Source organism: Emys orbicularis, chromosome 2 (assembly GCF_028017835.1).
Source record: "Emys orbicularis isolate rEmyOrb1 chromosome 2, rEmyOrb1.hap1, whole genome shotgun sequence".
Classification (NCBI taxonomy): Eukaryota; Metazoa; Chordata; order Testudines; family Emydidae; genus Emys; species Emys orbicularis.
The window spans coordinates 292,016,303-292,040,969 of NC_088684.1; the positions used below are offsets into that span (position 1 = coordinate 292,016,303).

Consider the following 24,667-nt stretch of genomic DNA (forward strand, 5'->3'; position numbering starts at 1 on the left):
TACTGGCCTTGTCCTATTCAACATTCATAAATGATCTGGGGAAAAAGGGGTAAACAGTGAGGTGGCAAAATTTTGCAGATGATACAAAACTACTCAGATAGTTAAAGTCCCAGGCAGGCTGCAAAGAGCTACAAAAGGATCTCTCAAAACTGGGTGACTGGGCAACAAAATGGCAGATAAAATTCAATGTTGATAAATGCAAAGTAATGCCCATTGGAAAACATAATCTGAACTATACATATAAAATGGTGGCGTCTAAATTAGCTGTTACCACTCAAGAAAGAAATCATGGAGTCATTGTGAATAGTTATCTGAAAACATCCACTTAATGTGCAGCAGCAGTCAAAAAGCAAACAATGTTGGGAATCATTAAGGAAGGGATAGATAGTAAGACAGAAAATATTATATTGCCTCTATATAAATCCATGGTACGCCCACCTCTTGAATATGTGCAGATATGGTTGCGCCATTCCAAAAAATATTGGAATTGGAAAAGGTTCAGAGAAGGGCAACAAAAACGATTAGGAGTATGGAACAGCTGCCATTAATCTCTCCTCCTCTAAGACTGGGACTTTTCAGCTTGGAAAAGAGATGATTAAGGGGGGATATGATAGAGGTCTATAAAATCATGACTGGTGTGGAGAAAGTGAATAGGGAAGTGTTATTTACTCTTAACACAAGAATTAAGGGTCACCCAATGAAATTAATAGGCAGCAGATTTAAAACAAAGGGGTGTGTGTGTGTGTGTGTGTGTGTTTTCTTTCCGCGCACCTCCCCCCCCACAGTCAACCTGTGGAACGTTTTGCCTGGAGATGTTGTGAAGGCCAAGACTATATCAGAGTTTAAAAAAAAAAAAACCCGAGATTAAATTCACTGAGGATAGGTCCATCAATGGCTCTTAGCCAAGATAGGCAGGAATGGTGTCCCTAGCCTCCTTTTGCCAGAAGGTTGGAATGTGTGACAAGGAATGGATCACTTGATGATTACCTGCTCTGTTCATTCCCTCTAGAGCACCTTGCACTGGCCACTGTCAGAAGACAGGATACTGGGCTAGATGGACCTTTGGTCTGACCCAGTATGGATGTTATGTTCCCCAAAATTCCTGGAGGGAGCTTTTGGTGTGTGGTGGTTTTTTATTTATTTATTTATTTATTTATTTTTTTTTTTTTTTTATTTAAAGACTGGGCATAAAAGGAAAAGATGCAGGAGAAGGATAAGGCTGGAGGGTTGTACTGCTTCCTATACTTGAATGGAAAAGACTCCAATCTCCAGGGCTGTCAGGATTATTTACTTGTATTACCATAGTGCCCTAGTCAGACCAGAACCCAATGGTGTTGGGTGCTGTACGAACATAGAACAAAAATGATCCCTTCTTTGGGCACCACAGCCCGGTTAAAATGAGAGTAGCAAACTAGCTTGATGGTCCAAAGGGCAGTTTATTTGCAGGCTGCTGGCAAGATGACTTCACAGTGGTCTTTAGTTCAATGCTTATCTTGTGTCTAAATGGTCTTGTCCATACCGTATTGCAAGTTTCCTGGTATAGTGTCTCCTTAGATGGGGGTAGTCAATAGGCAGATGGTGAGCCAAATCCAGACCACCAGATGCTTTTGAACAGACCCCAAAATATTTGTATTTATTTATTTTTTTTTTTTCTCTGGAGTCTGGGCCTTGACTATACCTTGGCCAAGACATTTGGACCTTGAAGAAAAAAATAATTGACCTGCCTTAGATACCGAGTATAAGTTTGCTTTGTATATAACCACATAATTAGATATTGTGTTATAGGAAACCTTGAGTGTTACATATATTGACTGACAACTCAGCTGAACCTCATGCAAGATTTTTCTGGTTTTGGGGTGTAGCTCTTCTGAGGTATGTGCAAATTATAGGTGGAACTTATTTTCAAGCTGTACCTTTCAGTTTTATCACTTGAAATACTCTGGAAATGTAGACACTTTTTTTTTTTTTTTTTTTTTTTTTTTTTAATTTAGTTGAAAGTTCTTTAACTTGGAAAGTTCTCCAACTTGGCTAATGTTCTTGCTTAACTCAGAAGACGCTATAATAGATGGCTCCTTTCATCTCTAGAGTTAGGTGGCCTAATTCTCCTTTATTAAACCCATGTTCAATGAAGTTGCTCCCACTTCTCATCAGGGCATGTGAGAACAGAATCACAGATCCATTGTTGAAGGTGTAAACAGGATATCCTTCACCAGAAAAACTGTAGTGGGGAGGGAGATCGCAAGTCTAAGGGGCTATTTTTGTTTTGTGCTTGAATTAACTGATGGTGGAGGAATAGACTTGCCATTGATTCAGCAGATGCATGGATGGTGATCTAATAGCAGTAAGCTTCTGCTCTGATGGGTCCCTTTCTCCACCTGGAAAACCAACATCACTCTAGCAGATAGGAAATGGGCAAAGTGATTGGTTGAAGAGCCGCCGTGCTTGATCTGTGATTGCAAGAGTGGGTTACATGCAGCTTAACTCTACCTAGCTTGGGGAGCAGGGTAAAGAACGTTGGAGGACTTCTTACACTGAGGCTGAGAGGTACCCAATGAGTTATGGACCTTGGAAAACCTGAGCGATTCCAAGAACAACTACAGGAAGGAAACAAAGATGGGGCTGATTCACTGAACACCAGTTGGACTGAAAAGCATAAGACAGAAGGTGATGAGTGATGGATATAGTCAGAGGAGAGGGCCTTGGTGCTAAAAGAGCATTGTAATGGAACTTTGGAGAATCAACTTCTTTAATTAACTAGGTGCACTACTTTCTAGTAGTTTGTCGTAAAACAGTGAAGCTTCCACCACTTCCGTGGCCTTTTTATAAACTCGCAGTATCCTCCACCTGGTTTTTGTTTAGCCAAAATTTGTTCAATTTCTCCCTCAATCTGTATTTACACCCTTGCTCTACCATATGCTATCAACACCCTCCTAACTCATCAGTTAGCCAGCTATACATATAGTTCAGCCTTCCCTGCATATCTCCAGCCCCTTGACCTCTTTCCTCTGAACACTCGAGCTTTTTTTTTTGGTGTTGAACTGAATGCTACGTTCCAGGTCTTGTCATCCTAGTCCATGCAGGAGGATAGATTTTTGTGGATTTGTTTTTAGGAGGGGCACTGTTTCACTGCTTTCAATTTATGGCTTCTGACTTTATTCCTTTTTGGCATTACAGCTTTCCAGGTGTTGCCCTCTTTTGAATTTATGTCCCTAGATGCATGGTAGAATCTAATCTGAATTCCTGCCACTGTCTCCAGCCTGCCTAGATTCCTTGTCATTTGTCCCTTACTAGCTTGGTGGAGGGGTGGGAGAATTCTACCTTCCACACGACTGAAAGGAGGGGGAATGTTGGTAGCTGTCCAACAGCACACAGCAGTGACAGGTTCAGAAGACAAGTGAAATGCCGTATCAGATTGCAGTAGCTGACCGGACTACTCTAGCCGTACACAGTATCTGTTGTAGAGCTGGGTATTGGAGAAGTGGCATCACTGTAATCCACAAATCCAGTTTTTAGATCCTTGTCTCCCTCTAGCAGCTGAGCCACAAACTTTCGTTTGCTACCATCTCTTGAGCTGTAGAACCATTTGCTGAAGCAGTAGAAGCTCATGCTTTTATATCCGCAGTCCCCAGTTAGTCTCTACAAAAGTCGTATGGGCAATGATGCCCTGGTCAGGATCAGGAAGGAGGAGAGTTCTCATTTTATGCAGAAGATTGGATTAACTAGCTCAGGAGGTCTCCCCTTGTCTTGTTGACAAGGGGCCAAATTCTAACCTTTTGTAAGAGTGTACAACTCCAATGACTTCACTGGCCGTTGCACACCTGTACTGAGGTTCAGAATCTGACACCAGGTGTATAGATCCCCTCTTCCTTTGACATGGCCACTCCTTGAAATCCTACTAGTACACCTCTACCCTGATAGAACACTGTCCTCGGGAGCCAAAAAATCTTACCATGTTATAGGTGAAACCACGTTATATTGAACTTGCTTTGATCCGCCAGAGCGTGCAGCCTCTTCTCCCTCCCTCCCTCCCCCTCCCCCCCCCCCGAGCGCTGCTTTACTGGATTGTATCCGAATTCATGTTCTATCGGGTCGTGTTTATATTGGGATAGAGGTGTAGCTTTTTAGCCCACCTTCTAAATGGGTGGAGGAGGGGAGTATTCTAAAGGTGTACTAGGTTAAGAATGTTCTAGATTTGTTCCCCAGGGCATATAACTAAAACAGAAGCCCCGTATGGGACTGAGGACACTTCTCAAGAAAGTTATTGGACTGGACACTATGTATGTATGTGTCTGTAGAAATGGCATTGTGTGGTTTCATGTTCACTGGATCTCATAGTACATATAGAATTTTGGTTTAGAAATCCATGTGCAAGTGGTGGTTTTTTGTTTTTAATATAATCTTTCAATGATAATCATGTGACCTGTGGGCCCAAGATGTCTGCACAGGTGTCCTGGAAGGCATGACTTGAAGGCTGTGAGGTAACATGGGTGTAGTCAGAGGCCTGGCTTGGCCTGCCGAGCACCTCGAGATGGAGGTGTGATGGAAGGGACCCAATTTGGTCCATTTATGGGGCTGGCAACTGCAGGGGCAGATTCTTGCAAAGTGAGTGAGAGCGAAACATGGACTCCCACAATGCATATTGTTGCTGGCTTTTTTTTTTTTTTTCCCCGGGGGGGGGGGGGGGGGAAGAGCCAGTTTCTTTAGGGTAGAACCTCACTGTAAGAGAAGTGGTAGAAGAACCATACTGTAAATCATTTCAGACCACTGTAAGGAACAATCCTGTGTTGGGTTGGATCATGGGTAACCTTGTGATAGGGCTTCCTCATCTGCAGTCTCACCCCTTCCAATCGACACACACGGCCCATTCAACTCATAATCTTGATGTAACAAAACTACCTTGTGGCCTCTGTATTTGGGTTGATCTAATTTGGGATGGCAACAGTTCCTGAATCAACGGCTTTGGGCTATTTTAGGTGGTGACAATCTGCCATTGGCACCACTGAAGGAATTTACAAGTAGCAAGCTAATTATGTAAATGTCCACTGTCCACTTGTTAAGATCTTAGTTTTCCCTAATCTGATTGGAACTTGCTATGTTTAACACTCGGTTGATTCTTTTTTTTTTTTTTTTTTTTTTTTTTTTTGTGGGGTGGAGGTTAACTTAATACATTGGATACATAATCAATACAGGAAGGAAATGCTTGTCTTAATACACTGGTCTGCATGATTTTTGGATAATAGATCCTTTTTATTTTGACTAATCTGTGTAAAGTGCTGTGAGCCTATAAAGTACTGAGCAACTGCTCAGTGCTGAGACACTCATCAGCCTCAATTTGTTTATTCCACTCACAGGCCCCAATTGAAACTGGGGCTCTTTGTACAAACCTGCCAAGTAAGCGACAGCCCCTGCCCCCAAAGAGATCTGTTTAGATCTTTGAGACAAAAGGTAGGAAAAAGGGAGTGTTATCCCTATTTTACAGATCAACCTGATTTTTTTTTTTCTCCCCTTCCTCCCACCCCCCCCCCCCCAAACATGCTGAGCACAGCAGCTCCCATGGAAGTCCATGACCAGTCCAGCTGCAAGCACTCACCCTCTCTTGAAAGTCCTACCATAGGTGACATGCCCAAGATTGCACAGGAAATATCTTAACACATCAATCACATTCATTACTTTCACAGCCCTCCTCAGGTAAGAAGGGCAGGAGTGGGTTACTTGTGATGACAGCCAGGATCCAGGGGTCAGGAGGACTGACCTCTTCAGTACCAAGCTTTACCATGGACTTGGTGGAGGGGCCTTGGCAAATTGTTTCACCTCCCTTTGCCTTTGAGGCATGGAACTCGGTCCAATCAGTGGAGCTACTGGCATGCTTAAAGCTGGGCATGTGCTCCAGCACCTTGGCTGAATCCGGGTCTTGGTGTTGCCTTGCATCCATCTGTTTGGCTGCGCAGGACTCAACGTAAGCTCAGGTCTGGATCTGATTTGGTCTCACTCTAGTTGCCATGATCCCATGAGTACACACACTCCCATGGGTATACCCAACCCCACGGCAATCCATGTTTCTCTAGCTCCATCAGTATATCTATTCAAATATCACTGCCCATCTACACAGGTGACTATTCCTGTTAAAGCTGCACATGTGGCTCTTGTAAGCTGTTCAGTTCCATCACACTCTTGGCTGCGGGGGGCAAGGGAGCTGTGGGCTGGGATGTCCTCCTACATTTTGCTGCTACTTAGGGCTTGTCTATACTGCCCGCCAGATCGGCAGGCAGCAATCAATCCAGCAGGGGTCAATTTATCACATCTAGTCTAGACACGATAAATCGAGCGCCCTCCCGTCGACTCTGGTACTCCACCAGAGCGAGAGGCAGAGTCGACGGGGGAGCGTCAGCTGTCGACTCACCGCAGTGAAGACACCGTGGTGAGTAGATCGAAGTACGTCGACTTCAGCTAAGTTGCGTAACTTAGATTTCCCTCCCCATCCCCCACCAGTGTAGACCAGGCCTTAGGATTGGGAGCACTAGCTAGGACTCTCTGAGTAGCTGCTGAACTCCACATCTGTCTCTTGGAAGGAAGACTGCACACAACACAAAGCACTTGCTTTCCTCCTTCAACCCAAGAGGTGTCCACACCAAAAGTTAAACCACAGGGCAGTTCACTTATCCATTGCTCTCCTCCCTGGCTCAGATTGACTCCCCTGCTACTTCTCCAGAAGGCTGCAAATGGATTCGTAAATAGGTTGTTACACCACCCTCATGACCAGAGTAGATGAGCACCTTCCAATAGTGGATTAAGAACTGTGGTGAATATCTTGTCACGTTGTTTGCAGTATGGCTGTAGCTGTGTCAGTCCCAGGATACTCAGTAGACAAGGTGGGTGAGAATTTTTTTTTTTACACTGGACCAACTTCTGTTGAAAAATGCTTTTGATGGAGCTCTTCAGCTCTGTATAGCTCAAAAGCTTATCTTTCACCAACAGAAGTTGGTCCAATAAAAGATATCACCTTGCCCACCTTCTCTCTCTCTCTCTCTCTCTAGTCTGTCAGAGTTCCTACTTTCTTTCCTTATCTTTCTATGCAGAGGATTGTGTGTACACTGAAGTGGTGTCTTGATAGGGTTGTGTGTAGTGTGATATTTTATATTATTGTAATGCTGCTCTTTGTTAGAAGGCAGGTTGAAATGCACCTTACACTTGAAGCCAAAAGTTGTGAGGGCTGCAATGGTCCTTAGTTCCTGAGTGAGTTCATTCCACAATCCAGGACTGGCCCCAAGAAAACTCTGCTTCCTGCACAGATACTTAACCTAATGAGGGAATCTCTTAGAGCAGTGGGCCAGGTCTTCAGTTGGTATTAATCTGTAGCTCCATTGACTAAATCGGCTTTGCGTATGTAGCGCTTGCCCAGAAACAGTAGGGTGCATATCACTGGTTATATCCAATTGTTAGTAATAACACTTCCACTGATTAGCTTCAAAAGCTTGTAAATACCCCTTCAAGGGAGACTGGTGTATCAGAGCCTCTTAATTTCCTCATCTTCTAACTGACTAAGGACAGAACCAGCCACTACACTTGTAACTCATTCTCTTCTCCGGTTCAGTAAGAAAAGCCTATACCATCCCAGAGGCATAATCCCTGTTCATGCATCCTGGTTTCTCCAGTGCCCGATAGGTTTGTTTTTTCACCTGTTCAGTTTTTAAACCTGCCTCCAGGATAATATGATACTAAAGCCAGTGGCTGAGTGAAATAGCTATCGCTGCTGTGCGGCAGAGGAATTGCAGAGCTGTAAACTGCTCCCAAAATAGAGCAGATGATGTGTCAAACTGCCCAACCATCCGAATACTCTACGATCTGATAGCTGTGGACTGTAAAATGGGGATGGGTGAACTGTTTGGAGGAGCTGGGGTGGGATGGGAACTAACGCACCTCCTGCTCAGCTGTGCGCACTAAGGCTAAAACCTTTTCTGACGGTTATGAAATGTTTGGATGAACCCTATTGAGTCTTATCTCTCCTCTCCACTTGTGAAACACAAGTGCCAAATACAAGAAGAGAGGCTGTTCTCAAAGTATTTCTGGCCCCACCAAAACCAGGGGTACTAGCTTAGAAAGCTCCTCTGTCTAACTTTGCTTTTGTGGAAGATTCAAATAAGCACCAAGAGCCAAAGCTTGAGACTTCCATATTACCATAAACTTCTCTTATTTAAATGATTGTGCTCTAAACACACTACTTAATATCTCTGGGCAATTAAGGAAACTGTTGCCTTTTGCCACAAGGAGTCTTCCCTCTGCAAATCTTTGGCTGATCCAGGGCTATATAACTCTCTCTCTGCATCTGAACGAAAGCAGGATTTATTGGACGTGCAGGATTGGGGGAGCATGGAAAGGGAGAGGCCAGTGCTTTGCATAACATCCATCACAGAGCTGTTAAATTTGGGAGGCGAGGCTTAACAAAAGGCTGGCTGAGGTGTTGGGGAGACAAATGAGTGATTCATTACAAAGTCAGATGTGTTCTTTGGCACTGGAGCGGACAGACGAGACTGACATTAACACATGGCATGCTGCGCGGATTATTGGAGCTGGGCCACAAGTGCCCATGTCCTGAAGAATTGAGGGCTAGCTTGAGTCGTAGAGAAATATTTTGGAAATAGAGCAGAACTGCCACCATTATAGTGTCTAAATCCAGTGTATTCTGTAATCCAAGTAGAAGTGACTCCCCTCAGTGTCTCAGTAGCAACCGGGTCCTAATAACCAAAAACCCTTTGGCTGTGCCCTTAATATTAACAGGAGGACCACGTGAAAATAACCATAGGCAACACCTAGCACCTTGACAGGTGACTAAAGTGGGGGCAGCTCCTTTACAGATGAGGTGGCTTATCCGAGGTCACCCAATGAATTGGTAGCAAAGGTTACAAAGAGCATCTAGGTCTTCTGACTCCCAATCCTCTCATCACGCAGAGCAAGAAGGGTATCGTAAAGCATCTGTGAGTAAGTCAGTCACTCCCTCTGCAGGGCTAAGGAGGGTAGAGACTTTTTTTATAACAGTAAAGTCCACATTGCTCTGGGCAAGCTTGTGGCATTCCACTGTGCCTTGTGTATCAACGCTTTCTTGTGAAGTAGCAGGTGGGCCAGAGATGCCAGGTGCAGACCTGGATAGGGTGGGGGTTGGATTTTGGCCTCTCTTTAAAGGACCCTTGCTCATGTCCTTTGTACCTGCTGTGTCCACTTTTGGAGAAGAATTGAAATTTCAGGTGCCTTTATTTTACACATGAAACTACTAAGCATGGAAAGCTCTTGGACTAAAATCTCAAGTGGACTATATTGATGTAATTCTATTGTCCATGGAGAAGCACTGGCTTACGCCAACAGATAACCTAGCCCATGGCTGTACACTGTTGCTGCTGTAATGACTACTCATTCTTGTGCGTAAGATCTCTGGCCCCAACCCTCACATCAGCCTTGCCTTCTCTTGCTGACTCAAAGGGGGGTGAGGAGGGGACATCCATTACTTGAACTGTCAGAACTTGTAGCGGTCTCTTGTCCTAGCTTCTGCTGCAGCTATCTCCCACCCCTTCTTGGTCTGCTGAAAATTGCAGCTAATTCTGGAGCCTCTGTCCCCAACAGTGGGGCACTGAAGGGGTTAAACTCCCCCCCCCCCCGCCTTTTTTCTCTCCTTCCACTGCTGTTTTTCTCATGCCTCCCTGTACCAACACTCCACAGCTACGCTTTGCCTACGATCTAGTGGGACCCATGCCAGAAGGAATGACATGAAGCCAAAAAAAGTAGTCAGTAGAATAATTAACAGTCCTGGGTTGCTAAGAATTCTCCGGGAGGGTGGAGAGGGGGTTATCCATGAAGCTGTGTAGCCAATGCGGGTGAGAGGGGGGGAAAGGCTGAGGCGAGAAGAACTCCTGGCACAAACTGCGGAGGGTGAAGCTAATGCTGTCTTAAATTTGTGAGTGAAAGCTCCCTGGCCCACGCATTCCACTGGCACCAGAGTTCACCAGCAGGTTTTAAGTTGAGTAAAAATCCTCCATAAATCTAGCTGATGGTTGTCTCATTCCTGAGAGGATGAAGGGGGAGGGGGGGCAAAACCCAGCTTGCTTACAGTCAAAATGGGTTGTTCCAGGGGAATTAGGTCACTGGGAGCTCGGGGTGCCAAGCTACCCAGAAGCTCCCAAACGAGGGAGTGAATGTAATCATCGAAAAACAGAAGAATGCGGCAGTGGTTCCAAAGCCGACATGTGGCAGGGAACTGGTCAACCCTCTGGTATGAGCCACACTAGAGGCAAGAGAATGTTGAAAAGACCAGTAGCTGTCTGTCAATTTCCAGATAGGTGCTTTAGAGGTCTAAACCAAACACCATAAACTCTAAGTGGCCTAGGATCTGTCTACCTGCGATGCCCCCTTCTGTGGTAGTGTGGCAAAGGGTGAAATCAGCAGGGTCTTTCCACCTAGCTCTCCCTTAGTTTATAACTGAGGGAGCTGCTGACAGGATGCTCTTGAGAGGCATGGTGCTTGACTTGCACTGAGACACCCAGAAGGCCAACACATCTGGGCTGAGGTTTGGAGGGAATCTTATTGTGGTAAGGGGTCGGTTGTGTGGTGGGTTTTTTTTTTTGTGGTAGCCAAAGTGGGGGGGAAACTTCAGTGTTGTGCTGAAGTTCAGAGACTGGTGGAAGTTTGCAACTTGTTTACTTTTTGTGGTGATGGATTTCTTGATGGCTTTTTGGTCCAAGTTGGATTGAGCATCGAAAGTCTGGTATCAGCATCTCCTGTTCTATAAATTGGAATCTATTGAACACACTAGCTGGATGGCTACTTCTGGAAATCTGAAAGAACTTAATGGGAGGTTCCCCATGACTTGTATTGGTAAAACCAAAAACCTCTTCAGTGGACCTTTGAGGTCTACAACAGAGCTATATGTTGGATTCCTCTTTATGGACTCTAAATAGCCTACTGGTTACAATTCACTGTCGTATTTTCTGTAAGCATTGGACCAGTGAAAGTGTGGTGACTGCTTCATGAATTACTGGCCTTCAAAGACTAGACCGGGCATCAAACCAATGTCCAGATTAATCTCCATTGAAGTCTGTGGAATTGTCCCAGAGAGGAATTGGACCCATTATACTCCAAATAGTGTTTCTACTTTGTAGAAGGGGATATGATGTGGGCCCAAGTTAGGAAAGTTATGGGGAGGAGGGGAAAATCCCAATTTGGAATTGCCAGAAAGCTGGAAGGAGAAGGACATCAGATCTGTTGTTCCACATGGTCCAGTCTGAACTAGTGTCTGGCTTCCTTCACTTGAGTCATTGAGCTATGACATACACTCATACTGGATACAGTAGAGTTGTGCCTCAAAGCATTTTTGGAAGAAAGGAGAAGGTCAGAAGGCAAAGAGGCGCTGGTATAGGCAGTAGAACTGCAGGCAAAGTAGTCGTAAAAAGGGAAGATCTCAATTGGGGAGTGTTGTACAGATTTACCATTGAGAAATCCTTTGGAAGAGGAGAGTGGCATGGTGGATTTCACCAGGCCTGGCATTCCAGGCAGATATAGCAGAGCAAATTTTCTTGCAGTAATGTGGCTCTGCTTGGCTGTGGCAGGGCTTAGGCAACTCCTGATTTTGTCAAACTGGGAGTGCACTCACTGGCTTTTGCAGAGACCCTGCCTCTCTCGTCCTGCTTTGACTGATCACAAAAAAATCCTCTTGCTAGGTAGGGAACTAAAAGCTTTGGCTTAGAGCCTGTCTAAAACCAGGGCTCATTGGGGGGGGGGGGGTAGCATCTATCTAGAAGTTCAGGCAAATCCATATTGCCACAAACACATAGCTGCCTAGGGACTTTGCTGCTGTCCATGTGGGGCACACTATGCTAAGCTGGACATTTTAGTGAGAGCAGGGCAGGATCTTGACTATTAAAGCATGGATCACTGCAATTTGATCTTGGAGGGAAACTTTTTTGCCTCGTAGGGCTGGGCACAACTGAGCATCCAGGGTAGTACCACTTGCCAACAGTTTATTGCAATAATTAAAGTAGGTATAATGCTGGCATCTCTTTCAAAAGGGAAGAGACTAGTTTTAATGGTTCCCAACTAAGCACTGTATTTTGCAGTTGGATGCAGACTGAATGGTGAAATGACTAATACAAGTCCACCTTCAGTGTTGGAAATTGCTCCCACCAACAATAACCCCAGCTCCTCCCACAAGGTGTTGCTCAGGGAACACCATCCCCATCATATGCACCCTAGACTTTTTGCTGGAATTATCTCTATTGTTCAGAGGCCCCAACCAAGTTTGGGACCCCATTGTGCCAGGTGCTGGAGAGAGGCACAGTAAAAGTCCTGTATAAAAAGACATGACTGGCAAAGGGTGGGATGGGGCATAGTAGGGTGAAGTGACATTGAGCAAGTCACAGCAGGCAGCGTGGAATAGAACCCAGGTCGCTGACTCCCAGTCCAGTGCCTGACCCACTTGCCCCCTCTCCCTCTTAGGGACCAAAAGTAACTTTCTTAGAGCCACCTGATTGATAAACAAGCATTTGGGCTCAATCCAGGCCTTAGTGGATGGGCATTTTTCCCCTCAAGCCAAAAGAACACAATCGCAGTAGCCTCCTAGATGGCAGTTTCATCACTAAAGCCAAGGATTTGGGGCGGGGGGGGGGAAGAGTAAGTGCACTTCCCTCACCCCCCTACAGAGCCCCAGACTCCTTGGCAGGAACAGCTCAGCCTCTGTGCAGAGCGGAGAGGGCATCAGACTCTGACCCCATGGCCTCACAAGACCTCACTCAGCCTAGCTTGCATAAAAGGGCTTGATGGATTATAAGGGTTCCATGCCGTGGCAGCTCTAAGCCAGTATTTCAGGCACCGGCACGGACTCTCCCTGGCGCTGTGTGTGTGTGTGTGTTGATGGCACTCTCTTGAAAATGCCACCTCAGCCCTTTGAACTGTCACAGTAAAGTCCTGATACTGCTAGGTTGGTGCCCCTGCTGGAATGGGCATAGGTCTCATGCCAAAGATGCACATTACTCTGCATCATTTGCTCCACAGGAATTCATCGGGAAGAAGGGTTCTGTTTAACAGCTAGGAGAGGTACACTTCATTTTACTGGTTTTCTCCCTTCCCCTCCCCTTTTGGTTTTTTGCCTGAATGGGACAGGCCTTTGTTGGCCAAGAAGCAGCAACTGCTACTGACCCTGTAAACGTGCTTTGGTTTTATAACCTGTTCTCTTGCTTTGGCCTCAAGCAGACCTGAACCCAAAAAGCCATGAAGCTGGGTTGGGTGACAAATGTCCATTACTTGCTTATCATGCTTGTTGGATGAGTCTTTGCTCACTGAACTGAGCATAATGGGGGGGGGGGGGGGGTTTCTGAAGCTTAGGCCTTGTTGCCACTTACATTTTAAGTTGGCGTAGCTCAGGGATGTGGAGAGAAATCTATACCCCAGGACCCTGTGGCTCTAACCAACTAACCCCAGGTGTAGACCTAGCTTTCCTTGGCCTAGCTACCATTGCTTAAGGAGGTGGAGTTACTCCAGTTCTGGAAAAAGCACTTATGTTGCAGGGTTATAGCTACAGTGTTGCTGTAGCCCCTGTAGTGTAGACAAGCCCTTAAGGTCAGAAGTTACTTCTGAAGGATATGGAGGGAAGTGATGCCAAAGCCTGGGCTACTAAGCAAAGAAAAGGGCCAGCAAGCAGGCTGAAATCCAAAGAGTGGACTTGAAGAATTATTTTTTTTCCCCCCCTACTCACTAGAGCTGGTCCTTTCATGGTCAGGACTCTGAGCTAATGAGCTGTTATACTTTCATGGTGGACAGTTTCCATCTTCTGAGGTGTCAATCTGGCACCTTTCTGTAAAATTTTATTAAGGGGTGAGCAGGAACCAGTGGCAATGGTGGAAACCTATGAACGAGAGTGGCTTAAAAAATTACCTTTTTTGAAAACAGTGTCTTTGTGGGAAAAACTACTAGTTTTTGGAATACTTTCACGCCCTTAATTGTTTTTAATCGCTTTTTGATATTTTTCACTTATCAGTGTCCCCCCCCCCCTATTTCTTTTTGTCCTTTTTTTCCTTTAGCCATTTAAAAAAATAATAATCCCAATACTTCAAAAGTGGCCAAGGGTTTGGGGGGAGAACCATAAACAACATCAGCAAAACAATTGGGTCCATTTTTGAATGCCACAGAAGGAGAACATTGACTTCTATGAAGTGGCTTCAGTCAACTCTGCTGGGTGTAGGGGCTCAGATCGGGACTTGGAATACAAATCTATTTGTAAAGAAATGTCTTGGCGTTCCAGCATGCTGGCTATTGGCTGGGGGTTGATTGCCTGCATGGTAGGGAGATCCCTATGTATAACATGGAATTCCTCCTAAAATTAAAACAAAAGTATAACTTTTTAAGGTTCTAGAACCTTTATTTTTAATTCCGGAAGTGATGGTCCCTTTTTTTTTTTTTTTTCCCTTCTTCCTGCCCTGTCTTTGCTGCCCTCCCCTGATGTTGGGCCCTGTTAAGGGTCTACTCTGTGCAAGTTCTGAAACCAACAGAGTGCGCTTCAGTGAAGGCGAACGCCCAGCCCTGCACTCGCTCTGTGTGTGTCTGTGCAGGGCTGAAACGTTCCAGCAAGTTTTTTTTCATTCTGGCTTTAGCAATTCTTCCTTTTTGGCTGGGGGAAATGCATCTTCAGGTCCCTCAAAACCGGGTATAGTGATTCCCATTGACTGGCTGCACTGGCACCTGGCCGGAAGAGGGCAGAGCCAGGAGAGCTGGCTACTGGTAGAAAAGCCAACAAACGGCTCATGCTTCCAGCAGATGTTCCTGCAGCTTCTTTACTCCCTGGGGCCGGTGCCAGCCTAGTCAGCGTCCAGCAGCCAGTCACTCGACACCGGGAACAGTATGCTGGCTTCTTTTGTTGCACATTTGTATGAGTCAAGGACCTTGTACTTGAAGAAGGGGATGGGACACCTATTCCCCCCCCCCCCCCCGCCCCTTAAAGCTCCCAAATCTCTTAACTTAGACTAACAAACCTGAAAACGAAAGCCTCTTGACTGCATCACCTGAACCTAGGCCTGAAGGTGGGTGAGTTATGAGAGGGGGTGGAGGGTAGGGATAGGATACAGAGGGACCTAGACAAATTAGAGGATTGGGCCAAAAGAAATCTGAGGGTCAATAAGGACAAGTGCAGAATCCTGCACTTAGGACGGAAGAATCCCATGCACTGCTACAGACTAGGGACTGAATGGCTAGGCAGCAGTTCTGCAGAAAAGGACCTGTGGGTTACAGTGGACAAGAAGCTGGATATGAGTCAACAGTGTGTCCTTGTTGCCAAGACGGCTAACTGCATTTCAGGCTGTATAAGCTGGAGCATTGCCAGCAAATCAAGGGATGTGATCATTCCCCTCTATTCAGCATTGGTGAGGCCTCATCTGGAGTACTGTGTCCAGTTTTGGGCCCTACACTACAAGAAGGATGTGGAAAAATTGGAAAGAGTCCAGCAGAGGGCAACAAAAATGATTCGTGGGCTGGAGCACATGATTTATGAGGAGAGGCTGAGGGAACTGGGATTGTTTAGTCTGCAGAAGAGAAGAATGAGGGGGGATTTGATAGCTGTTTTCAACTACCTGAAAGGGGGTTCCAAAGAGGGTGGATCTAGACTGTTCTCAGTAGTACCAGATGACAGAAAAAGGAGTAATGGTCTCAAGTTGCAGTGGGGGAGGTTTAGGTTGAATATTAGGACAAACCTTTTCACTAGGAAGGTGGTGAAGCACTGGAATGGGTTACCTAAGGAGGTGGTGGGATCTCCTTCCTTAAAGGTTTTTAAGGTCAGGCTTGACAAAGCCCTGGCTGGGATGATTTAGTTGGGGATTAGGTTCCGCTTTGAGCAGGGGGTTGGACTAGATGACCTCCGGAGGTCCCTTCCAACCCTGATATTCTATGATTGCAGAGCCATAATGTAGGACATGTTCTGTGTATCTCTCTCCTTTTGCCCCTGACTCCATGAGGTAGGGCATCTCCAGCCAGTGGCTGGCACCGGCTAGAGATGCTAGAATGTAGTTTGTGAGCATGGTAGCGGTCTTCTGACTAGTCCTTCTTTTTTATTATTATTCCCCCCCCCAAACCCTGTACCCCGGTCTCTTCACAGGCTGACTGGGAATGAACCTCTGACCATCCTCCCTCTGACTTCAGAAATGGAGGAAGCTGCCGTCAAGGCCCATTATAAAGTGTGCGACCGCCTGAAGCTGGAGAAGAAGCAGCGCAGGATGTGCAGGCGGGATCCAGGGGTGGCAGAGACCCTCGTGGAGGCCATCAGCATGAGTGCCCTGGAGTGCCAGTACCAGTTCCGCTTCGAACGGTGGAACTGCACCCTCGAGGGGCGCTACAGAGCCAGTCTGCTGAAGAGAGGTAAGTGAGGGGGACCAGTGGGGGGATTTGCTCAGCCTTCTAGAGCAATAGTTCTCAACCAGGGGTATATGTACCCCTAGAAGACCTCCCCAATCCCCCAGGGGTACATCAACTCCTCTAGATATGTAGCCTGTTGTAAAACTAAGTCAATAAAAAGCACTAGCAAAGTCAGTACAAACAAATTTCATATGGACAATGACTTGTTTATACTGCTCTATATGCCATACCCTGAAATGTAAGTACAATATTTACATTCCAACTGATTATTTTATAATTGTATGGTAAAAATGAGTCAGCAATTTTTCAGTAGTAGTGTGCTGGGACACATCTGTAGTTTTTATGCCTGATTTTGTGAGCAATTCATTTTTGAAGTAAGGTGACACTTGGAGGTACACAAGAAAAACCAGATTCCTGAAAGAGGTACAGAAGTCTGGAAAGGTTGAGAGCCCCTGTTCTCTAGAACATGGTGGGTCACCAAAGGGGATGTGGTAACCATGGATCCAGTTGTATGCTCACTTACACTCCAGCTACCAATTGACTTCAGTGGAGTTTCACAGATGGACTGATTGGGTTAAATTATCTGCCCTCTGTTCTGTCTCTAAACCCATGAGTTTTAACAGAGGGTAGAATTTGCCCCAATCTGCCCCTCAGACTTCTCTTTTAAGGTAAGAAACACTCTTAATAAACCACGAAACCTGGAGTGGTGCCTAAAGAGTACTCCACTTTCAGACCAAAATGCTTTGAATCTTCTCCTTAAAATGAAGGCGTAAGAGCAGGATGTGCTGAACTGCTTTATTTTGTGAAAGGGAAACAAAGCCCTAATGAAGGGGCATAGAGGATATGCAGAGTCAGCTTTTGCCAGGTCCTAGTGCAAAGCAAAAGTTGCAAAAGCTTCATTTCAATGAGCCCTAATTGCCCCGGCCTGGAATGGTTCTAGGTCGAGGACAATATGGATGGTTACTTTACACTGTCTCTGTGAGCTGCTCTGTAGAGCGGAAGAGGGGAGTGAATATTGGTGGTGAGTCTTGTAACTCATCTAACCTTGTGTGAAGGGCGGGAAAGAAGTCTGACTGTAATACTCCGTACAAGGGAAGCTAGTTGGAAGAGGCAAAAGCCCCCTTCCTGTTTCCCTAATAGAAAATAAGATAGTGTTTTGGCAAAGTGCTTAGAGATCCCTGGGTGAAAAGTGGGGCTCTGGAAAGGCAAAAACTACCTTTAGACTCTCAGCATCCCCTTTGAGGTGGCTGAGTAATGCTATACCCATCTTCCAGATTGAGACCCAAGGGACATTAAGGGAAAGTCATCCCATCAATGAGAGAGCTAGGAATGGAACCCAGGCATCCTGACTCCAACACTTGCTCAGTGGCATGCTGTGACATTTTGAGTCCGGCATGCAACTGTACATTTGCTTGCAAAATGACATCCTCCATGTGGCATGGCCTTGCACGTACAGTGCATGTGAGGTCACTCTGTGCAGAGGATGTCGTCATGTTCAGGGACTAGATGGAATCGTTCTGCGGGTCCGGCCAATTGTGGGTCATACAACACATGCCATGCATACACAAACGGCACAGCATTGCCTCTGCTCTAACCATGAGACACTCCTTCCTCTCTGCACCACCTTCAGGTAGTCCAAAATTTAATCACTTGAAGCGTTGGGTCTAAACTGATGGTCTGTCCTTGACTGTGTGGAACGAGGAAAGTCCTATGAAACCCTAGATGCTGAACCTGAGCTATAAGATGTTTAAAAATATCTCCGCTTGCCAGAACTACCCCTGGTTAATGGAGCTTACAGAGTACAAGCTCTTTCTTATACTGACACCTGGAGGCCACAGCCTGTTCCTTCCAGCTGAGAGCTGGCTTGATGGACAGCCATTACCACATTAAAGGTGCTTCAATTTTAGCTGCCTAAAAATATGGCTTTGCATAACAAATGACAACCCTGCAGGTTCCAGTAGCCTGCCTGCTGCCTCGTTGTTTCATGTTTTATTTCTTTGGAGTTCTCTGCCCTCCACAGAGGCTATAAATCCTGCAGATGTTGCCTGTAGCATAACATGCTGCCCTTTGAATCTTTCACTTCTCCACAAGGGGAGTTCTTGGTTCCTGTCTCCGCATTGCAAGAGCCATTACCCTGGGGCAAAGGGGAAGGTGTGTTATCTAGTCATCTGCAATTACTCAAATGTGCCAGCATGGGGATTTTTGTGTGTGTGCGTGCTTCCTTGGAACTACTTCACCTTTGAAGGAGGAGAGAAACTTGCCTGTCTTCTCTGTATCTTGCATTCGGTCACCAAAAGTGCCTGATCACTGAGTTGTAACTTCCAGATAAGTGCTCCTTTTTTAACAATAAAAAAAAAAATCCCTTTAACTGTGTATTTATCCTCTTTGGATGCCCTTTTTGGAGACTTGCAAGTGATCTGGAAACGGCTGAAACTGGATCGCCGTGGATGGCAGGCTCTCCAGACACTTGAGGTTAGAATGCCTGCATTGATTTAGAGTCTATTATCTTGTTACAAAATATCTTGGTGCAATCAAATAGTGCACTGCAGAGATGGCTCTAATTCTGGCCAGAGCCAAATGTCACATGAACTTGACTGAACTGGCTGAGCTGCCGGAGAGTGAGATGATACGCAGGCCGGTGGGCATTGGGAATCTGAGTCTCGAAGGATGGAGGAGGGAGAAGTGCAGAATAAGCTATTCTACCTAATGGGCTGGTTGTGAAATCGACCTAAGAGGAGCAAGCTTACGCTGAAGTTTTACCACTAAGCGCTGTCATGGCAGCATGCCAGACAAACTCTCCCTTCTCACCAAATTCATTTTCAGGCAGCATTTTGATACGCCCCATGCAGTGCACAGAGCCTGGGCTATTTTATCTGGGGCCTGTTGCGCTCACTGTGTATCCAGGGTAGCATTGTATTGACAAGGCCGAGAACTCCGATGCAAAAATGCCTGTTGCCTTTCTAGCACATCTGTTGCTGGCTGTTTCACATTGATGGTTGATGGTGTTTCCTTCAGGATCCCTAGCCACAGAAGGTATTTTTATCTCCTGTTCCAATAAGGGCTTCATGCTTTATACAGTAAGTGGGGTCTGAATGAATGCTTCCCTGACCGCTAGCTGGGCGGGGAAGAGACTATGGGTGTGTTTATGTAAATACAGTTTACTCCTGCCCTGTTTACATATTCATCATTTACGGCTATGTCAAAGGATCAACTTTGGCTGGTGGTGGGTACAAATGACCTTAGTACTGAATGCAGGGGTGCTGAAATATGGTTACCAATGTTGTAATTCCTGTAGGAATACAGGAAAGCTGGACTGTGCTTAAACTGTCCCAAATGGGGGGGCACCCTCAGTTGAAAGAACCTCGTTAAGCAGGGGCTCGAATGTCAGAGCCCTGTGAAAGTAATAGGGGTGAAGACAGGAATTCTGGTGGTCTGGTCAGGAAGCTGCACAACCCCCCCCTAGGGGGTGGGTCTTTTACTCATGGTTTGTGTTTATGAACCCTGTTTGTGGTGGTTTCCCAAATTAATGCTGAGTTACTTCCCTCCTTTTATTCAGTTTCTTTTCTACACTCAGTCTGTGCTTGCGAGTGGGGAAGTATTGCCTCTGAGGCGCTCAGGGGTGGTGTGTAATTTTCCCAGGTTACTGGGTGGGGGCTCAAGCCATTTCTATATTGTATCCATGGAAAGGAGCCCCTAGATATTGAATCCAGCCCTGGTTGCCGCTGGCGTCACCTGGCAGAAGGGTTACAATACTGGTGCAAATTCTCGCTTCTCTACTTTATGGTGTAACGCTGACAGACCTCTGGACTGAACCTGGGACCTCTGCAGCTAAATGCATGAGTCTCTACCACATGAGCTAAAGCCACATGGTCCTTGGCTAAGGCTGTTGGAGACTCATTAATCTCTAAGTGGTCTCAATGCCACTAGGTGGGACAGAGCCCCACACCCAGGCAATGTGTGGGTTACAATAGTACTCTCAGCAGAGAGACCACAATGTCCTACTCCAAAAGCACTCTCCTCTATCTAAAGAGAACCACTTCTAGCTATATAGAGCCTATGACACACACCTGAGCAGTCTGGAATCCCTCTGGTGGAGCACACTGCGTCACCCTACAAACCTAGTGAAATCTCTGCCAAATCCAGATTATCCTCTGACCCGTTCACATCCAAAAGTAAGCAGGACAAAGTTGCCACAAACCCATATTGGAGTGTTGAATGCTCCCACTGATTTATTTTTGTACACTTGTCAGTGGCCATTCTGTAATGCACAATCTTTCCTATGTGAAAGGGGGTCACTTATGGCAACTGAGCACCCCTACCATGATTTGAGCAAGTCTGACTTGAATACAGGTTAGCCTGCTTGAGATGGGCCAAATCATGGGGTTGTGTGATAATTCTGTGGCATGGGCAACAGTCACCTTCAGCCACCGCCCTTTGAACGTCGGGTATTGTAACACCTCTAGAGTCTAGCCTGCCTGGTACCAAGAGGAGAAACAGCCATTGAATGCTGCTGTCTGTGGAATTGGGGATTTCAGTAGGTGCCATGCCTCTCTGCATTCATATGCGGGGGGGGGGGGGGAGGGGGGAGGGAATGGCCCTGTGTAGAGATGTTTAGCTCTGTGTGGCCTGCAATAAATGAGGGGTGATGGGGTTCACCCACCGCAAGAGCACCACCTCCTGGCTAGGCATGGCACAGCAGCTTTCTTGCCATGTGGTGCCTCCTGCTGATGATGGCCACTCTACTGTGGTGGTGGTCTCGTCCCATAATTCAGTGCTCTCTTCACAGCTCAGCCCTCTGGCTAGGTCCTACATGGTCCCCACTTCCAGGATATCAGTCTCACAGGACCAACTGTATGGAGGGCACCTCCAACAGTCCAGTGCCACTTCCCAGTGGCTGGTAGGGGAATCCCAGGCCCACCCTCTACACTGGGTTCCAGTCCAGGGACCCTATAACCAGCAGCCAACCCCTACAGTCTCCTTCCTTACTGCTGTTTCCCTGGGCTTCTTCCTACTCTGCCTTCTCAGGCGTTCTTTCCCCACAATTCCTCTGGGGTTGACCCTTCTTCCAGGGCTCATTCTTCCCCCTGAGTTTCCTCCTTCCCACTTCGTCTCTCTGATGGCAGACTGGTCTCCCTGCAGCCTTCTCCTGCTACTGCTACTTCTCCCCCAGTTGGGCTTCATCAGCAATTAGTATTTATAAATCCCCAGGCCTCCTGTCAGAGCCTTCTGGGCCACCCTAACCCCTTCAGGGCTGGTGTGGGCTCAACACCCCATCACATTGGGCTATGACAATATAATGCCGAGCTCCTATACAGTGCCTTCTGTCAGCAGATCTCAAAGTGCTTCACAATCTCTTGTGTTTACCTTCCCAACACGCCAGTGATGTAGGGCTGTGCTGTTATCCCCATTGTACAGATGGGGAACTGAAGCAGAGAGACCAAGTGGCATGCCTAAGGTCACACAGGAAGTCTGTAGCAAAGCAGGAAATGGAACCTGCATCTCCCAAGTTCAAGGCTAGTACCACCAGACCATCCAGGAGGCCCTTGCTGTCAACCCGACTCTTACATAGTGCTGTGTCCCTAGAAATCAATGGATCTGGGAATGCCCTGCCAATGCTAAAACTGGTGCTGGCCCAGCACCATGTAATCTCACTCCCAAAACTACTGCTTTGAAGGCTCACACTGCTAGAAGTGATCTGGCAGTGGCCGTGCATGTCTTTGGGTGACAGACTAGCAGACGGACATCAGCCACTGTCCCCCTTCGCTTGAGTTATTCACAAGATAGGGATTCTTGAGTCAGATCCAGAACAGAATTCTGGGATCTGATCTCAAACATGCAGTAGCTTTGTCTTGATAGAAGGGACCTAGGAGCCATTTCTGTCTTCATCAGCTCCTTGAGTGATGTCGAGCCAGATCACTTAACCTGTCTGTGCCTCAGTTTGTTTAACTGTAGTGTGTGTGTGTGTGTGTGTTACAATAAACTTCTTTTCAAATGGGGCAGTGTCTGTGATAATGGGCCGGCTACTGTGTAGGTCGCTCTCCTCCCTGCTCAACTGTGTCTTGGATATTTATCGTGAATAATAACTGATACCTAGTTCATTGTTTCCTTGAGCTCATGTGCTTCTGGAGCAGAAAGTTTTGTTCCTGTTCCCCACTGTAACCATTTAACTGTAAGTGGTTCTGCTGTGCAATGCAGTCATGATCATGAAGCTCTTGCTGACCTCCAATTTGTTGTATGTGGATTACTTGATGATGATGGCTTTGACTTGTTCCTCTGCTGGTCTTGGAGGCTGGGGATCTTCGCAGATGCTCCCCCACACACTATTCCCCTCCTCCTTCCTCTGACTCCGTCATAGGCCTGGTCTACACTTAAAATTTCTAACCATCATACCTATGCTGGTATGAGTGTGGTGGTTTTTTTGCTTGGTTTTTAACTGACCTAGCTTTGCCAGTGTAAGGCCTACTGTAGATAGTTTATACCAGTATAAAAGTGTCTTTGCCAGCACAGCTTGTTTCTTAGGGAACTGGAGTGAGCTATGCCAGCAGAAGCCCTCTTTTATGCCCGTATAAACTGCGTCTACACTAGGAGGGTTTGCTGGAATGGCTACACCAGCAAACGTTTTCTTGTGTAGACAAGGCCTTAGCCACACACAGGATGAGAGCTGCAGGTTGGGTTCTGATCTGTCCTTTCTCTCCTCACTTCTCTGCCATGGAAAGATTGTTCTCTGTTCTGTTCTCCAATATTTCTCCCCATGTTGTATAAATGGCAGGTGTGGAGTAATGCTTTTGGCATGACTTATTCCCTTCAGTCCAGTCCCTTGGAGATAACGGTGTCCAGCAAGGCAGTCCTGCTACAAAGTAACACCATCCTCTTTCTCTTCCTTTCCTAGGTTTTAAGGAAACAGCCTTCCTTTATGCCATTTCCTCGGCCGGGCTCACCCACGCCATGGCCAAGGCCTGCAGCGCTGGGCGCATGGAGCGCTGCACCTGCGACGAGGCTCCCGATCTGGAAAACAGAGAGGCCTGGCAGTGGGGCGGTTGCGGTGACAACCTCAAGTACAGCAACAAGTTTGTCAAGGAGTTCCTAGGGAAGAAATCCAACAAGGACCTGCGAGCCAGGGTGGACTTTCACAACAACCTCGTGGGCATGAAGGTGAGAGATTGCTCCTTCCAGCTGCCCGATCTGGGTCATGTGGAAATCAGCTCGGGGGGGGGGGGGGGGTGAAGGGGTGATCTGGGTTAATTCACTTTGCCTTTCACCTCCCTAGAGTTGGGTCTGAATTGGAATCAGAGGAAGTCTCCCCTCCCCATCTTCTGGACTGGATCACATCTGGCTATCTCTTGATGTTAATACCATGGCCACTGCCAGGGTGCATGAGTACCTCCCCTCAGCAGGAGCAGAATTGCACGGTGTTGCTGTCAGGACTAAGATGCCCCTGCAGAGCTCGTGCGAGAAGCTTCCCACCTTCTGCAGCAAGGGAAATTTAGCTTAGCTATTAGGATAAACTTTCTATAAACTCTGGAATAGGCTTCCAAGGGAGGGTGTGGAATCCCCATCAATGGAGCGTTTTTAAGAACCGTTTGGACACACCTGTCAGGGATGGTCTAGGTTTACTTGGTCCTGCCTCACAGAAGGGGCTGGACTAGATGGCCTCTTGAGGCCCCTTCCAGCCCTCCATTTCTATAATTAAGCATGTAGCTTAACGTGGCCAGGCCAGTTTAGTTATCACTGAATGATGGTGGGGCAAAGATGTAGACAAGAGGCTGTTGTGTTTGACCTGGCTTTGTTCACTCTGGCTGGCGAAGCAATGCTACCCCTGTTTTGGCCGCAATAAGAGCTAAACTGTGCTAGAACCTGGTGGCTAAACCCATTAGTATGGTGTGGCTGTAGCTGTTCTTTCAGGTAGAATAAGGAGCGTTCTTTGTAACCTGTTTGTTTTCCGTGTGTCCATCTTGTCACTTGTACGTGGAGCCAGGCATTAATTCCCAGGGATAACCAGGAGTGCTAGGTGTGCATGTCGAGGGAAGCGTGGGAACCCTCTGCTTTGGCAGCCTCTCTATTGGCATCCCCCTCTGTGAAGGTAACAGGATAAAGGGTTAATCAATCCAGTTCAAGGTCACGTTTCTTGGCAACCTCCTTTTCATCTCTTCCAAAAGAAACTGGACATGGCTTTTTGTGCTCCAGCTTCTCCAACCATTGACTAGCACCAAAAGCTAAATCGAAAGCTGAGGGCTGCTCGAAAACCAGTTGGCGCCTTTACTTTTAACTAAACCAATTTAACTAAATGGGG

The 24,667-nt window shown here is 46.6% G+C and overlaps 1 protein-coding gene across 1 annotated transcript in view; it reads left to right on the forward strand.

Annotated features, from left to right (window-relative positions):
• The window catches only part of WNT9A (Wnt family member 9A), a 63,247-nt gene that overhangs the window by 27,262 nt on the left and 11,318 nt on the right, over positions 1-24,667 (forward strand). Inside the window, exons 2-3 of the mRNA XM_065399760.1 lie at positions 16,121-16,380; positions 23,267-23,529. Coding sequence (XP_065255832.1) covers positions 16,121-16,380; positions 23,267-23,529 — 523 coding nt within the window. The remainder of the gene's footprint in view (positions 1-16,120; positions 16,381-23,266; positions 23,530-24,667) is intronic.